At 39.1% G+C, this 17,456-nt stretch overlaps 1 protein-coding gene across 5 annotated transcripts in view; it reads left to right on the top strand.

Annotated features, from left to right (window-relative positions):
• NELL2 (neural EGFL like 2) overlaps positions 1-17,456 on the top strand; it is a 414,049-nt gene that overhangs the window by 253,898 nt on the left and 142,695 nt on the right. For all 5 annotated transcript variants that reach the window (XM_046012522.1, XM_046012521.1, XM_046012520.1 and 2 more), the window contains one exon: positions 2,057-2,182. In XM_046012522.1, coding sequence (XP_045868478.1) covers positions 2,057-2,182 — 126 coding nt within the window. The remainder of the gene's footprint in view (positions 1-2,056; positions 2,183-17,456) is intronic.

Raw genomic sequence — 17,456 nt, 5'->3', positions numbered from 1 at the left:
GACCCCATAATATCCTAGACACCCTATTAGGTATTGTGAATACAAAAATGAATTACAAACTTAGGGATTCTTAACGTTGCTTATGCATTAGGCCCGGGGTCATCCCACTGTGGCCTGCAGGCCAAATCTGATTTAAGTTCTGTTTTTGTAAATAAAATTTTATTGAAATAATGCCAGGCTCATTTATTTACATTTGCCTACAGTTGCTTTCATGCTAGAACATCAGAGCTAAAGTTGCAACAGAGATTCTGTAAACCCCCAAACCTAAAATATTTACTATCTAGTTCTTTATTGAAATATTTTGCTGATCCCTGCATTAGACTCATCGTGGAGAAGATTTAAAAAAGAAATTGTTAAAAAAAAGTTGTTGCCTGTGTTCCACTACAGATAGTTAAATCAGATTTGGAATGGGGGTTTGGGAGTTGGAGCAAGACCCAATGTTTTAAGAAAGCATCCCAGATGAATATGATGTGCAGCTAGAGTTAAGAGACACGAACAGATGATCTCTACCCTGGAGGAGTATATAAGGCTTCTTGGAGAGAAGAAGCCTGCAAAAGTTAATAAAGGTACAGTGGGTAAATCTGCAGTGGAAACACCAAGTTCCAAGAGAGTACTGCATAGAGAGCACTTTAGTTCATTGGGGAAGTTCTCACAGAGAGATGTTTAAACAAATTCGTGAAGGATAATCCACTGGTGGGCAAGATCCAATCAGGCTGGTGATAGCGAAAGAGGGAATAGAGAGGACATCGTGTACAGAGGCAGGCAGATATGAGAGAGCATGGTCTGTCTGAGAACTGATCAGAAGCTCCGTGTGGCCAGAACTCAGGGAGGAAGGGGTGCGGTCATAGGCTGTAAAGCAGAAAAAGTCAGGGCCAAGCCCGGGAAGAGTTTTGTATGCTAAGAGGTTTGTAATTTATCGTGTTACCTTTCATTTAGAAGTTGAATAGAATATCAAGTCTCATTTGTCCTCCATTTTTTTCATCTGTAGAATGAGTAGTTAGCTTAAAGGTCCCTTCAGCTCTAAGCTATAATTTTCTGAGATTCTATCAATTAATTCTTGTGATACTCTCAGGACTGGGAATGTAGTTGAGGTTATCGGAAGAGCATGACCTCTGTAGTGGTAGATCACCTGACTGTCTCCTAAAATTGATCCATTTCTCTTAATAGTACAAACGAGAGCATTGCTACTTTGTGGGTTCACCACAAGGATTTGAGAATGCAGACTTCTGGAGGAGAAATACCATGCCTTGCCAGTGCATTAAGGCCCTTCATAAAGAGTATTTCACAGTGGCAAAATATTTGTAAAATAATTTATGTTCCATGCACAGAGGTGCTATATAATGAGGACAGTCTATTATAAAAATTCTCCTTCTTCCCAATTAGTACTAGTACCTGTTACGGCTTACCATGTGTAAGTCTTTACACTCAAAACTTGGTGTGTGGATTGCCATGGAAGTTCAATATGCCGACTTACTACTCTTTTACAGTTTCTTATTTATATCAGGTCTCTACATTGTAATTTCATCTCGGTTCAGACACATCCTGGTTCAGACACTAGTATCTCTAATAGACTGCATGTTATTGATTTCATGTCTTTAACTGAAGTTGAATTCAAGTTCTGGCATATGTGAATATTTTATTTATCTCTTAGGGTCTCCTCAAGTATATAGCAGAATAGCCAGTGAATCAAGAAGCAATATATGATAGACTCAGAGTTTGAAGATTTTAAGACTCTAAGGTAGCCAGATTGGTAACGCCCTGATCCATTTTATCAAACACAGGTAGATGAATGCACTGAAAATTTCTAAATATATTTAGAATGTTGCAAGTTGAAATATACAGACGTCTTTGAAATTCCGGCAAGAGCTGTTGGAAAAAAATATTTATGGTTTCTGTCATTTGAACATCAAACATTCCTATTAAAGGAGAGGTTTTGAATATTTTAAAAAAATGCTTTTCAGTTGGAAACTATTGCCCTCTCTCCACCGAAGAAAACTGTAGAGAAACTCTAGAATATTGGCCACTGTTGACCTCTTTGCCCTCCTCTTTTTCACAGACATTGATGAGTGTGCTGAAGGGCGCCATTACTGCCGTGAGAATACGATGTGCGTTAACACCCCGGGTTCTTTCATGTGCATCTGCAAAACTGGATACATCAGAATTGATGATTATTCATGTACAGGTAAACAGTGACTGTTTATGAAATAAAATATTCCTATGCCTTAAGTTTACTTTTAGAAGTTCCTTTTAACTCTAATTTTTTCGGCAAGTATGCCATAAGCACTCCCTTATAATAAAACAAGTCACAAGGAAAAGCCTATCTCCTTGATTTGATAGTTAATTCTGAATTTGTTCTAAGGAAGGGAATACCTGCTTGCTCTGGGTAAGTTTTAGACTCCCTGTTAGGAGAGTAAAGAAAAACTAGAGAACCAAATTCATATTATGCTAATTGTATACTCAGTGTTTATACTCAAAACTTAAGTGAATTCTAGGCAAATGGAAGAAACAACCCTTAAATAATATTTTCTTTATATGGCAGGAGATTTTTGCATAGAGGAAGAATAACATAAATAATGAGATGTTTTCAGAAATAGATTCTTGGAGTGCTAGGAAATGGGAATATTAAAGAGAATCGAGCTCCTTCATGCATCTGGGAAGTGCAGCTGAGTACATCAAAGAAGTTTTGGTTATGTTTGTTTTATGAACTATCACTCTCTTCAATACCATCCAGAGTCCAGATATCTTGAGCATTAGTAATGTCTAAAGTTGGTCCTGGGATAAGACAACCTATTCGCTTCATATTCTTTGAGTTCCTACCTGTAGAATATAAAAGAAAATAGTGCTAGATGAGTAGCTTGAAGACTACAGGGTTTGCGGAAATATGGGTGTGAAATAAGACATTTCTTTGGATTTCCTTTTTTTTTTTTAAATAGAAGAATCTTAAAAATAAATAAATTTTAGAAAAACATGTGGAATCAATCATAAAATCAGAGAGCACTTAAAAATACTATTCTTGTCACTTCCTACTCTACCTCCAACTTTATAATTTTATCAGATAGATGTACAAATAATACTTAGAGGTTTTCAGGGAAAAAGACCCTATAACACTCTAGTAAAAATATGACTCTATAATAAAAGTATCACCTTATGCCTTTATATTAGAGAGCACTCTTCTGAGTTTCCATTACAGCGACCATAGTGTGTATTACTTGATATCTTGTTTATCAGTTAGAGCAAAGAACAGGTCCTTCCTCTAAATTATATTCAAATATAGTATTTATATAAAAACAAAATGTTGGGCATAAAGAATAATGAGAAGTGAGTGACCTTCCAATCTGTGGAGAATAACCAAAGATGTATTCAATATAGAGTTGCCAGTGGATTTACAAGTTGTTGCTTTTTTTGTCAGTTTATTCTAAACATTTTCACATTATGGGACCAATTATGCACTTTTTCTTTAGACAAAACTTAATCACACTGAGGGGCAGAGTTTCTTGAAGGAGGTCTGCAGAGATATTTTTCTGACATAAAAAAAGAATATAAATGACAAATCTCAATAAATACATGGAGTATAAAATACACAGTTTGCTCTATTACTGGTAATATCAATAATTCTGAGTGCCAATGTATTTGTTAACAACAACAACAAAAATCTTAGCAAAACCACTGCATCCCAGAGTGACATTTCAAGATGTGCTCATTAAAAAAAGAGTTCTAGTGGTTTTCAAGGAGGTCTGCTGATTCCTTGGCATGAAAGCCTTAAAAAGCTTTGTGCATTTTTTACTTCCTAGTGATTCTTTTTGTTTTTCTTACATTCTTAAAAAGTGTTTGAGCTTATAAGTAAGAATACATGACACATAATTGAGCCTACTGTTGAATGAGGAGTGTTTCTTTCCGGCAGGGTATTTTTCAAGTTCTTCATTTCCATTCCAAGCCTATCTGTTGGCTGTAAATCCAAGAAATACCTGAGCCATCATCCCTCACAGAGACGCTCCTGCTTTGGCTTTACCTCTCCCGGTGTATTTTCCTTCCAAATAAAATCCCGCAAATGACTCTTTGTTTCTGATTACTTAGGGAGAATTTTCCATTAACATTCCAAAGTATCTAATGATATAAATGAAATATCCCTTTGTAGGAATGCCAATGAAGGCCAAGATCATTTTAAGAAAAGCTGTTTAGACCATGATTTTTGTGCCTAAAGAACGAGAGCCAAGAATTTCAAGATCTGGCAGGTGATGGAATGTATTTCCTTAACGATGCACCAGCATTTCCAGCTAGCACCAATATTTCTATGCTTCCACTTAAAGTATTTCTTGCCCTTACATTTTCAGTATACTGTGGAGAGGTCTACAAATTTGAGAATTTACATCCATATGTGAAAGTTGGATTTCCTAGGAAATAGGAGTGGATCTTATTTTGTAGTCCAAAGGCGATCTTTGACAAAACTTTGTATGTTAGATCATCCAAGGTCAGCACATATTCAGGGTCCCTGTAAGAGGAAATGAGTGCTTAAACTCTCCCTCTTTGAGTCTCTCCCTGTGCACTTTAATGTTAGTATCTGTACCAAAGGCTCAAAGAAATGAGTCCTCTGATGGGGGTTTGCCTTACAGCTGAGGGTATCTAGGCCATACCTCTTCAAAGAGCTCCTGTTAAGAACAGAGTTGGACCCTATTTCTCTGATAAAGATTGGGATTTATTTTCCATGAATTTAGAAACAGATATCCAGTGGGAGGCCTTCCAGAACGAATGTCAAGACACCACTGCAGACCATTCCCTGATGTTTGTGGCTGAGCTCTTAGAGTTGTGAATTTGTTTTGCTTCTGGATCCCTGCCCTTCCTTCCTGTTGAAGAGCCCTCTGCTGTAACATAGCTGACATTCTCAGCATGGAACCTAGCAGACTCTCAAAGTTGCTTGCCCTGTCTGGAAAGGAATCATTCTAATTTAAAGAATCTAAGAGCGATACATGTTACTTTATAGTCAAGAGCTTTGATCAATAAAAGAAGCTTTTCTTGCTTTTATAACCCTGTAGCTCTCGCATAGAAATCATGTATGCTGCATTGTAATTACCTTCTTAGATGGTAGAATTGTATAGATTATTTTTTTTTCTTTCAGTTTCAGAAAGTTTGAGTTATGTTTTCCCCATGATCATAAAGCTTTGGAGATGGAAGAATTCTTTTTTTTTTTAAAAGACTTTATTTATTTATTTGACAGAGAGAGATCACAAGTAGGCAGAGAGAGAGGAAGAAGCAGGCTTCCTGCTGAGCAGAGAGCCCAATGCAGGACTCGATCCCAGGACCCTGACATCATGACCTAAGGCTTAACCCACTGAGCCACCCAGGCGCCCTGGAGATGGAAGAATTCTTAAAGATAATCTAGTCCAATCGCCTAACTTTCTCATGTGGGAATACTGAGGCTCACAGAAAGTAATTGCCTGACTGATGGCCCTATAGTTAGTGAGAGGCAAAAAGGGGGCAAAAGATAAGCTTCCTTATTCTTCGTTCTCATAATATGCACCAGGGGTTTAGTTTGTGATCATACAAAAATGAAGGGAAAGACTTATATTTTATATAGAAATACAACATTTAATTTATAATGTTCAGTAATTAAACTGCCTTTCTATAGATTATTTCAGTTCATTAGCTTTAATTCCAAGAGGAATTTCCCCCTACAGATCTTATAATAATAATTCTGAATTAGAAGTCAGTAGAAGAAATATAAATCACCATTTTCTGGGCCTCTGACTCTATTATACAGTCACACTAATGACTCGGTGGCACAAATGATGTAGCGGTTTAAGATCTTCTAAACCCATTAATATAATTTTCCTTCCAGCGAGGTGTTATTTATTTTTCTAATTAATGCTTCATAATCTTCCTTTTCACATTCTTGCCTGTTTTCATAAAGGAAAGAATGGATATACCTACAAGGAAATAAAGAGAATGAAAAAGGAAGGAAAGAAAGAGGGAGGGAGCAAGGAAGGAAAGGAGGGAAGGAAAGAGGGAGACGGAGAAAAAGACAAAGGAGAGGAGAGAGAAGAGAAGGAAAAGGGTTTGGTCCACATGAGCCAAGATGTCAGAAGCCCACTCTTCAGTATCTCTAATTGCAAAAATAACTTAATTTTTATGATAACAAAGTTTCTTGGTTACTGACGTGGACTAATGGCTTCCCTTGGTCCGCTCATATAAGCATTAATTGAATTGGGCAAATCTTTTTGAGTTTTACTGGACATCCCTTCCTGGAACTGGTCTTGTATAATGGACAAAGAATAAAACATCTCTGGAAACAGAGGCAGAATCCAAGAATTGTGGAATTATCAAAGGATAACAATATCCTGAGTGAAAAGGCATTCATGTCAGATCTTCCTGCTCGCTCTGTTCTGAGTACTATAATTTAAAAATGGAATTCTGATTCTTTTTTCGGTTGATGAGGTTGTAATCTTCCCACTGTTGTAGTAGAGTATAAACAGAAGGGAAAACTGGGAGAAGGGATGGAAGAGGTCTTGCTCAGCTTAGGAGAAAATTGATCCTTTAGGACAGTGGTTGTCCAATGAAGGCAATTTTGCCCTTCTACCTGCCAGAGGTCGTTTGACACTGTCTGGAGACATTTTGGTTATCACAACTGTGGGGAAGGGAGTTGCTACTGGAATCTGGTGGATAGGGTCCAGAGATCCTGCTAAACATCCTGTGTTGTTATTATTAGGCTAGCTCTCCTCTTGAGGAAATGTCCTCTTGAGGATCCTACTTTCCTAGGATCCTTTTAGCTGGGAGCTTTTCTCTGGTTACTTTCCAACTGAGTTATTCATCTTTATCTGCTCAGACATTCATTACAAGCTAGCTCCCCATAACAAAGAATTATATGACCCAAATGTCAATGGTGCCAAGGGTGAGAAATCCTGCTTTAGAGTTAGCTGGTCAAAATTATAAAAGGTATACTTCTTTTTTCAAACTTTCCCTTTTCTTCTTCAAGTTTCCTTTAGGGCCTGTGTAGTGATGCCTTCTCTCACTTTTTATGGTGTCCTTTGTCCTTTTATTGGCCTTTGGCTTTTTCAGTAAGATCCACTGCCCCCCATTCTTCCTCTTCCTTTCTCTTCTCAGAAACCTTTTCTTAGATGAACATAGCAGAATGATTCTCCAATGGTAAAATTGTAGTCCTCAGTAGACATGACAGAGGGGATTCCTTGGGGCCCCTCAAATTACACTATCCTGATGCCTCCTCCATAGGTTTTCTGCTGACCTTTACTGCTTCTGTTACTCCAGAAGCTTCTGATGCTGTCTTCACTCCATGTTGCCTATCCGAGAATGTCCAGAAAGTGTCTAAGGAAAAAGAATTTTACTAGATACTTCATTTTTGTTGTCAAACAAAGAGCCTCCTCTGGTGTTCCCCAAGGAATTTTACTTCTGCAAGTACTTAACTTTTAGAGCTTTGGATACCCCTAGTGCTTACATTTTATGATCTTATTGTTGTAGTGACTTCTTTTTCTCTAACATGGTCAGTACTGATTTTTTTTAAATCATTAACATCCTGTTTGTCAGGCTTGTTTAGTTGGGTGATTATGGAGAAAGAGTCATGAATTTTATGATGATATTAAGTTTTCTTCATTTGTCTTTTTTACTATCAGTTTCCTAGCATTTTAGAGAGTCTTGGATACTATTGTCATGCACAGAAGGTTACAGAGAAAGATTTACTATTGTGCTGCTGGAGCAGATTTTAAGTCAGTTGTAACCCATGGGAGCCTTTTCCTCAAATAGATTGTGTGAGTGTGTGTTCGTGTGTGTTTCTTTAAAGTTCCCTCTCAAGCAATGCTAGAAAGGGTCAATAGCTTAAAGTTTTCAAAAAGACGGCATTTTGGAAAGGCCCCAATGTATTCTCTTATTTTCTGTATTCCTTCAAAAAGAATTTAAACTAGAGCTGGTAATTTATTGTATGAATGGACAATAACTCATTATCAGCTATTTAAAAATAGCTCTGGATGGATTTATCAAAATCATAAGTACAGAACAAGACAGTTAATTCACTGTGTGTGTATGATGATAATTACCGGTATATAAATAGTAAAGGGAATAAGATAGTGGAGACAATGGCAGAGAGGATGGGGATGGGCGGAGAAGCACAGAGCAGAGAGAACAATTATAAGGAACAGGAAGTGAAAATACGCATATCAGCATTCACAAAAAAAATTCTAAATAAACAATGTTATTTTGGTTGTAAAATGCCTTGGCACTTTATCTTTAGTAAAATGCCTCGCACAGAAGAAACCTTTAATAAACGTTAGCTACCATAGTTGTTGTTGTTCCAATTATGATTAGACAAGCTATCCTCTTGAGGAAAGGTCTTATTTCCCTGGGACCTTTTCAGCTGGGCACTTTTGTCTGGTTACTTTTCAAATGAGTTATTATTTTTCAGAAAAATACATAGCTTTGCTGGAGCAGGTGCATTTCAAGTGTTCTTGTTTGTTCAACTGTACTTATGTAACTGTGAAAGGGGCTAAAAAAAAGAAAAGAGAAACGTTGATATAACTAAGTGCCACTTTCTCTGGAAGTTAGGAAACTCCTTCTGGAGGTGGATTTTTCATACTTCCTAGGATGGGAGTTCCTATTGCTCTTGCGAATGAGCATGAGATTGGGGTGCTGTGGCGCTGCCTAGATGCATCCAGGGGCCCTGTGAGGATACTGATCTGCCTAGAGTGCAGAATATGACCTCTAAATAATTAGTGAGTCTGCTCAGTTCTCAAGCACAGCAGATTTTATGAGCTCGGCTGCTTCTATGTGGATTTCTTTTCTAAAGAATCTAAATCTAAAGAATCAGCAATCAGCCAATCCTACCATCTGGCTACCAGTCCCTGTGACTATTGGGAAGGATTTCTGCATTTTTATGAACCATCACTCTAAAATTTTCTTTTCCTTGCCATTGTAAAATATGATAAAATTGTATATTTCACAAAATATGAAAATTGGACAACTTTAGGTTTTAAAATTAAAATATGGCCCCTAATGCTAGAAGATACCTTATTCATTTCCTGCGGTTCAGCATACATGATTAAGGTGTGTAGTTGTTACTGAGAAATTTTTCAAAATATAAACATGATCACAAAAGCAAATGAAAATGCGAAGCCCCAGAACTCAAAGAAGTAGTAGTAAAAGGCAATGTGAAGCTAACATAATCCAGAAAACATCTCTAGAAGAATGTGGAGTGTGGTTACCAGGAAGGGTTAATGTTCGGAAAACTTCAGGCCACGTTTAGAGAACTTGCAGAGAACAGAAGTGAGTCATGTCTGTGCAGTTAGTGAGGAGGCCAAGGCAATGTGCTTATCTCTTTTCTGAAACACATACGTGCATGCATACAATTAGCAGTCAGCTCAAAATGGAACAGGCTCAAAGGCTCGGGGAGCTGAATTGCCTTTTTAAAGATGAAAAGCTTGGAAAGGAGTCTGTGCTATCTGAATCTGTCAGTGAGTAGGGGAAGCATCGAAGCTCCAATGTAGCGGTTTCCAGGCTTGTCAGAGCCTTTATGCAGCTCCTTGGTGCAGCCATCGGGTCCATGTCGGCCCGCCCTGGCCATGGTTTGATCATCAGAGCACTCAGGGGTACGCAGCTCCACAAGCTTGCCTCTGTGCAAGCTCACCTGAGTGCTGAGAGGCCGGGAGCCGCCTCGTTAGCCAGCCTCACCTGCTTTCCCTCAGTTAGTCAGGAAACCCTAATTCACCTTTGTCCCAAATAGATGTATTATTTGAGTTTTATTTTCAGATTTTTTGTATGAAAAGCACAGAGTCAAAAACTCACATGGGGGAATAAAAAGATTATACATGCCAGGATGTAATAATAGCGGTGTCTTAGCAACAGACACCTGTGGAGGATAATATTATCGGAGTTGAGTTCAACAGACACCTTTCATTTCCCTGTCTGATTGTTGGCTTTGACATATTAGCCAGTGTGAAAGTTTGGCTCTCCTTCTGCCTCCTCATTGTTCCAGTGCTCCATGAAACAGAGTTCATGTTCTAGTTCTGCTGCTGATCTAATCTCAGTGGGTGTATGATCGCCTGATGACATTGCCTTGTCTTGGTGCTCTCCCTTTCTTCCTGGTCCAGGAGGCACGGTCATATTCAGTCACAGGGTTGGGCTCGGAGGGGGAATTTCTTCTCTCAAGTTGAGAACACTCTCCCTCCTGTGTGCTTTAGCTGCGGGGAGGGAGAGCCACCCTGACTGGTTGAACAGTACTTTTATTGTCTGTTGCCACCTGTTTTAGTATTGGTACTTTCTTCATAAAACTTCTGATACCATTTATGAAGATTCCTTTTACTCAAAGTTGTTTTATCAAGGGGAATAACGTTGTATTAGTTATCTACTGCTGCATAACAAACAACCCCCAAATTTGGCAGCTTGAAATAACAGACATATAGTGCCTCACAATGTCTGTGGGTCAGGGATCTGGGCATGGAATGGGTCCTCTGCTATTATAGTTCTCTGCTTCAGGACCTCTCATAAGGCTGCCATCAAGGTGTCTGCCCAGGCTGGGGAAGGATTGTTGGTATAATCCATTCCTTACTGGCTGTTGCCTGGAGGTTGATCTCAATTCCTTACCTTGTGGGCCTTTCCAGCATGGCCGTGTGCCTCATCAAAGCCAGTAAGTGACATCCTACTTACCTTTACCTTTGCCATTGCAAATCACTAGGTGGGCTCATACCAAAGGGAGGGGATTACACAAAGGCATGAATATCCGGAGGTGGAGATCACTAGGGACCATCCTTAAAGGCTGCCTACTACAGACACTGAATATTATAGTTGGCTTACCCACTTCAGCTTAATACTGATAAGAGCACCAGGTTAGGAATAAGGGTAGAGAGAGAGAGAGGAATAAAGATGTGTCAGTAAGAACTTGTGGGTAAGTGATTGTGAAAAACTCATGAGATGTCACACATTCCTTTCGGTTTTCTTTACACCCAAACTTTGATATGAGTGCATCGTAGGGTTATTGTACAATTTGATAGATGGAGATAGTATAAATGAGTCCCTGTAGTACATTGTGGTACATTCTGTAATAAAGAAGGATGCAGACAGCTATGCAGAGCCCAGAAGAGGCAGTGAATAATCGGGCTTATGCCTGGGTACAGGCAGGCATCACCATATGACATTTAAATTGAGGTTTTCTAAGGATGAACAGACATTTCAGGAGAGGAAGAAGTGAGAGACAGCATTTCAGGATGGAGGAAGAGTAGGTACAAAAGTATAGGTTCTTGTATAATAGCAAGTTGAGTGTGAATGGAATTGTAAGAGATAGAGCCAGAAAATCCTGTAGAAAATTCGAAGACACATTTTACAGTTTCTGAAACATTTCACTCAGTCTGTGCACATTCTAATTGAGATGTATGTTGAAGACTCAGTGCTTTATTCTTTCTTTTATGTTATTTTTCCTTTTTGCCCAAAACTTGTTAATTAAATTGATACTTCTAACGATCAGTACAGCCCAGAATCAAGGTGATACGGTATTTCATTTCAAAGATGACAGAATGGTTTGCTGGTATTCCTGGAACTCCATTAAAGTAAATTTTCAGTGTGGCCTGATGAGAGCTGATTTTCGAATTTTTCTAGAACAAAATCATAACTGTTAAGTTGTTATCTGCGGTATTTTTATACAATAGATGTGCATACACATGTCCGTTAAATGTTATGAAATGCAACAGCAACAAAAACAAGATGGGAAGTGGCTAAGCGGTCCACAGGACCACTCTCATTAGTTGATCCAAATCAAATCATAATCTCCTTAGACCCCTCTTCTCCATGAACATTTTGTGGCATGTTAGCTGCCAGATACTAGCTCATTCAGGCCTCTTACATTTGAGTCCTTGTTCTTCTATCTACTGGCTGTGATCTTGAGCAACTTGTCTAACCTCTTAGCCTGTTTCTTTATCTTTAGAGTGGGATGATATTCCATACTTTATACGTTGTTTTTAGAATTAAATGAGTTGCAGTATACCAAGTAATGAGCGTGAGGGCTGGAACAGAGTAAGCAGTTATAAGTAGGAGTTGTTATTATGTTCCTATTTGTGGTAAGCAGAATAATGGGCCTCTAAGATGTCCACATCTGAATCCCCAGAAGCTGTGAATACATTGGCTAACATGGCAAAAGGGACTTTGCAGACCTAATTAAGGTTAAAGACCGTGAAATGAGGAGATTATCCTGTATTATCTGGGTGGGCTCAATCTAATCACATGAGTCCTTCCAAAAGAACTTTCATAACTGTTGTCAGAGGAAGATGTGACTAGGAATAATGGTCAGAGAGTTACATCATGACCGGCTCGGGAGATGGAGAGAGGACCATGGGCAGGAGCAGCCTCTAGAGGAACAGGCCCTAGAAGCTGGAAAAGGCGGAAAACAGAACCATCAGAAAGGAAAGGAGCCTTGTGGACATCTTGATTTAAGCCCAATAGACCTATGTCAGACCTCTGACCTATAGAAGTATAAAGTAATGAATTTATTTTGTTTCAAGTCGCTGATTTAGAATACTTTGTTATGGTAACAAAAGAAAACTAACACACTATTATTGCTAGCTGATTCTGTTAGATAGTCCCAAACTATGTTTTGAAATGATTCTCAGTTCCCATCTCTTGCCCAGTTGTTGAGGAGCAATAATCAATTCTGTTAATTCTAGGGTAAATTTGGTGTTTATGGGGGAGATGAAGTGGTAGTCTGTTGGGGGAGGTGGGAATCTAGTTCATATTTATGCCCTAATTCCTCACTTTAATGGTTGAGTTGCTTTTTCATATTTGGTTTTGGTGTAAAAGTTAAGGATGCTCATTATTTTTAAAACATTTGACTAGTCTGCTCCTAATGAACACAAACATCCATATAAACACAAAAAATTATGCAGCAATAGACTATACATTTACCCCAAACATAGTAAATCAAATAATGATGTAGTATATTTATCATCTGCCTTCTTTTTAAAAGATTCTGAACTTAATAATATGAAGAAATTCGCAGATGATAATTTTGAAAGCACTCTTAAAAATCTTTTGTAGGCTTAGGTGGTTATTGGAGGGTTCTCCTGCCATAGACCCTCTGGATGGAATGAAGGGTTGTTGAGAATGACCTTTTTGTTCAGGAATGATCCATGCCAGCAAGGCTATATCTGAGTCACAAAATAGTGACCTATGGGCCACAGTTGGCTTTCAGGGACAACATATTGGACTTTTGGGACAATTTAATGGCTCAACATTTAACCAGACAAAAGATTTCATTGTGAAAATCTGGATTTCCAGCCAGATTTCCAGATTGTTCTCCATTAATTCTGGATTCGTATCACTGCAGCCCTCATAGAAGAAGGCCTCTCCAGGTCCCCTTGCCTCCCAGTCGCTCAGACTCAGCAGTTCCTGTAAGGAAACTCATGTTTGAATAACAGAATTCTCACAGCCAGTCTGCCTCAGCCATTTACTTTGTCTGTCTGACTGATGAATTAGAGTATTTTTAGTGTGCAACCTATGATTTATAGTATTAAGGTGAGCATAACTATGGTCATCTTAAGCCATGGATGTTTTAATACAGAAATAATGTCAAAGTTTCATCTTCTTTATGAGTCATGACCCTACTAAATCCATAAGTCACGTTGATATAAACCCCGGAAGAACCATCAGACACGTCAATAAATTTGGAACTCATCTGTATTGGTTTTCCTTGTGAAATTAAATTATAATAAACTTAAATTATAATGTCACAAGAACTTTTATGCCATTCTAGTGTAGTGTCAGATACTTGGCCAATTATTTAAAACTCCTAAAAAGTTTAGTTTATGGCAAAGTTGATAGCAGAACAAATCGGTTGGACCAAAAATGCATATAATTTGTTGATAAACTAGGAAAAGTCCATGGAAATAAAGCTGTTGAATACCGGATGTTGTTTTCGAAGGACCTGTCTGTTCTTTGATTGATGTGGTGTCTCTTAGAAAGGGCAGCAGTCAGTGTCTTGTAAGGAAGTGGCAGCATATTACACAGAATGTAGTCATCAAAAGGAATAACATCTAGATTTGGTTTGCGGGGCTTCACTGTGAGTTCATCCATGGAAGAGGACATGTTGCTGTTTGTGAGTCTTCTGCTGGAGGAGCTGGGCCTGGGGCTGTAGGCCTTAGCTTGGCTGATATTAGTGATGCTTTTGATTTTGTTTGGCTTCTCTTTGTACACATTATATTTGTGGTATTGTCTGCCCCTCCTCTAGCAGTAAAGCTTTCCACATTTCTGTGCAGAATCTGATGAACCCATTGATAAACAACTAATAGTGTGCGGGGTCAAGAGCCCCGTGCAGCTGACTGCCCCCTGCCCTTGTGTTCACAGGCAGCTCCCAGCGTTTCAGAATCTCCATTTCCTGTCAGCAAACGGGGAAAATATGACTTGTTTATGTGTAGTCACGGCTTTTAGTTGCAAGTAATAGGAAAAATTTGGCTGTATTAAGCTTCAAGGGATTTCCTGGAAACACGTAAGGGGCTCAAAGAATACATACAGAGCTGAAAGAGCAGTCTGAATATGTACAGAGACCAAGGCATCTCTGGAATCTTCTGTGCTGTAACAGTTTTCTCAGGAGGGGGTGATCAGACCATGTCACCCCTGCTGCTGGGGGCCACTGCAGGATGGCCATGTGAGGACACATAGCACTGAACATGAATGCTAGTGATCTCATCACCCATTCTATGCTCAAAATTCCTGGGCAGAAGCATGTAGTTGTTTTTGTTTATGTCACATGGCCATGTATTTGCCAAGTGGCAGGAGCTTGGCTGGGGGAGAAGATGTCTTGCCTTCTTTTGGCTTCCATAGTGGGAGAGGTGCCCTGCTTCTTACCTACATTCACACAGGGGATGTTGTTTCCAGAATAGAGAAACAGTTGAAATGCTGGATGGGGGTGGGGAGGCAGGAGAAAGAGAGAAGAGATGATAATGATGAGAGATAATTGTGAAGGACACCCAGTTGACTCAGTCAGCTAAGTGTCCAACTCTTGGTATCATCTCAGGCCTTGATCCCTGGGTTGTGAGTTCAAGCCCCACGGGTTCAACCCCTGTGTTTGGCTCCATGCCCAGCATGAAGCCTACTTAAAAAAAAAAAAAGAAAGAAAGAAAGAAAAGAAAAAAGGGGGGACACCTTTGTGGCTCAGTTGGTTTAGCATCTGCCTTTGGCTCAGTTCATGATCCCAGGATCTAGCCCCACATCGGGAGCCTGCTCCTCCCTCTCTTCCTGGCTCTTGCTCTCTCTTGCTACTTCTTGCTATCTCTCTCTCTATCTCTCTCTCTCAAATAAATAAAATCTTTTTAAAAAATTAGAGATAATGATGAGAGATGATGATGAGACGTGATGAGAGGTAATGAGAGATGAAGAGAGATGAAGTGAGAAGGAAAGAATCTACATTGTCCTTACTCCTTAGTCTGCTTGGTTGGTGTGGGTTTCTATAGTAAGACTATAAATAATAGAATGCTGAAAACCTTTCAAAGCATTATAAAAATGTAAGTTGGCATTATAATTATTGTGTCACTTTCTCAGTTCAAATCTTCATTGTTTTTTATCTGGGCATTTTAGGTATTCTACTGACAGTCTCACTGTGTGTAATTTTTTGCCTCATTTTGACCTTAACTTTATCAATGGCTCTACCTTCTTGTTCAGTGTAGTCATTTCCCTCTCTAGAAACTTCAGTGATTTCTCAGTGCCCACAGAACAACATTCACATAGCTTAGCAAAGCAGTCTGTCTTTTAGCTTCATGTCCAACTACCCCCTTCTATAAACCACAGGCAGCTTCTGCTTTGCAAAACTATTATAGTGGAACTTGCTAAGGTACAGTAATGCAATGCAAAACTTGATAAGCCACACACTATAATATAGATGCTAGTATAATTGACTCCGACCCCATTCTCAAACTGGGTGAACTAAAAGTCTTAGCTTTTGGGGGGATTTGGAGGAAGAAGGGGAGTAGGAGGTAACTGACTTCTGATCATCAGAGATTTTAGCACTTCAATTCAAACCGTATTCCACTTTGCAAGAATTCAATAGAGAATGAGCCCTGGGGCACCTGGGTGGCTTAGTGGGTTAAAGCCTCTGCCTTCCGCTCAGGTCATGATCTCAGGGTCCTGGGATCGAGCCCCGCATCGGGCTCTCTGCTCAGCGGGGAGCCTGCTTCTCCCTCTCTCTCTACCTGCCTCTGCCTACCTGTGATCTCTGTCTGTCAAATAAATAAATAAATAAAATCTTAAAAAAAAAAAAAAAGAGAATGAGCCCTGAAGTGATCTAGAAGAAGACTTCAATTCCCTACCATGTGTCAGTCTTAGCATTGAGCCCTATAACCTTTCTGTCTGCTTCTGCCTGGCTCTTCCACACAGTGGGGTTACATCCAAACATAGTGACCTGTGCAGCCAACTCTCCTGCTTCCTTCTAGTCTCAGCCAAGAACACTGAGCAGCTGTATGGCCTGAATCCAGGAGCAGCAGGTGCCCCCCCCAACCAGCCACACTGAGTGTCACACAATAGTGGGACAACCAATTAAAAATAGTGTTTCTCAGTAACCTCCTAACAGCGCTACCTTTATTTTATTCAATTAGATTTTCAGACTCCTCTTATTCCCTTTTGGCAGGTTTTATTATACCATTCTCTGAGAATGTCTTTGTGGATGTGTTTTTTACTGGCCTAAACAGCTTTTGTTTTTTTAAACATTTTTCTTTACTTATTGAAATGCTGCTCACCTTCTATGCCTCAGTAAACATGGTCTCACTTGTATGAAGTACCTTTGAGTCTTCTCATTAGGAAATGTGAGTTATTTATCAGTTAAGAGCATGAAGCTCAAGTGGATTTAGTATTTACCTTTCAATTCACAGTGTGACATTTTCAGTAGATTTTTTCATCTGCATTTCTATAGCTCTTAATTAAATCTGTTTGGTTTAGTGGTTTTGTAGTTTACACATCTCTCTTCTCCCCTTAAATTACATGTTACTTGAAGACAGCCTTTGTATCTTTTTCATCCCCATTCCCAGAGAGTAAGACTTGGTGAATTTCATAATTAATTAATTAATTGATTGATTAAAATTGATATCCTATCTCTATTAGAATGAAAACACACAAACAGTTGGCTAAAGCATTCACCAGATCAGTGCATTTTTGTCTTTTCAGAAGTAGTTGCATCATAGAATTCAAGGGTTAGTCTTAGGTTTGGACCGCATTGGTCTTAGAGTTGGAATGTATAGCTATCATCTGGTGAATTCTTCCCTTGTGCTAGATAGCTAATTAACATAACCCCAAGCGACAGGTATCCCTGCTGGATAGCTGAGAAAGCTGCGTCTGGGAGAAGTTGAGTAACTTGCTCAAATTCTCAATTATTGTAAGTGAGGAAACCCCATTCATGTAAGAAGAGGAAATAACATTTGACTATTTTTTTCCCCATCATTTTGGGGAAAGTGAAATTGTCCCCGGAGTATGGATATGTCCATTAGGTTATA

This window comes from Meles meles, chromosome 7 (genome assembly GCF_922984935.1).
Source record: "Meles meles chromosome 7, mMelMel3.1 paternal haplotype, whole genome shotgun sequence".
In the NCBI taxonomy this organism is placed as follows: domain Eukaryota; kingdom Metazoa; phylum Chordata; class Mammalia; order Carnivora; family Mustelidae; genus Meles; species Meles meles.
This window is presented reverse-complemented; position numbering and strand designations above follow the sequence as displayed.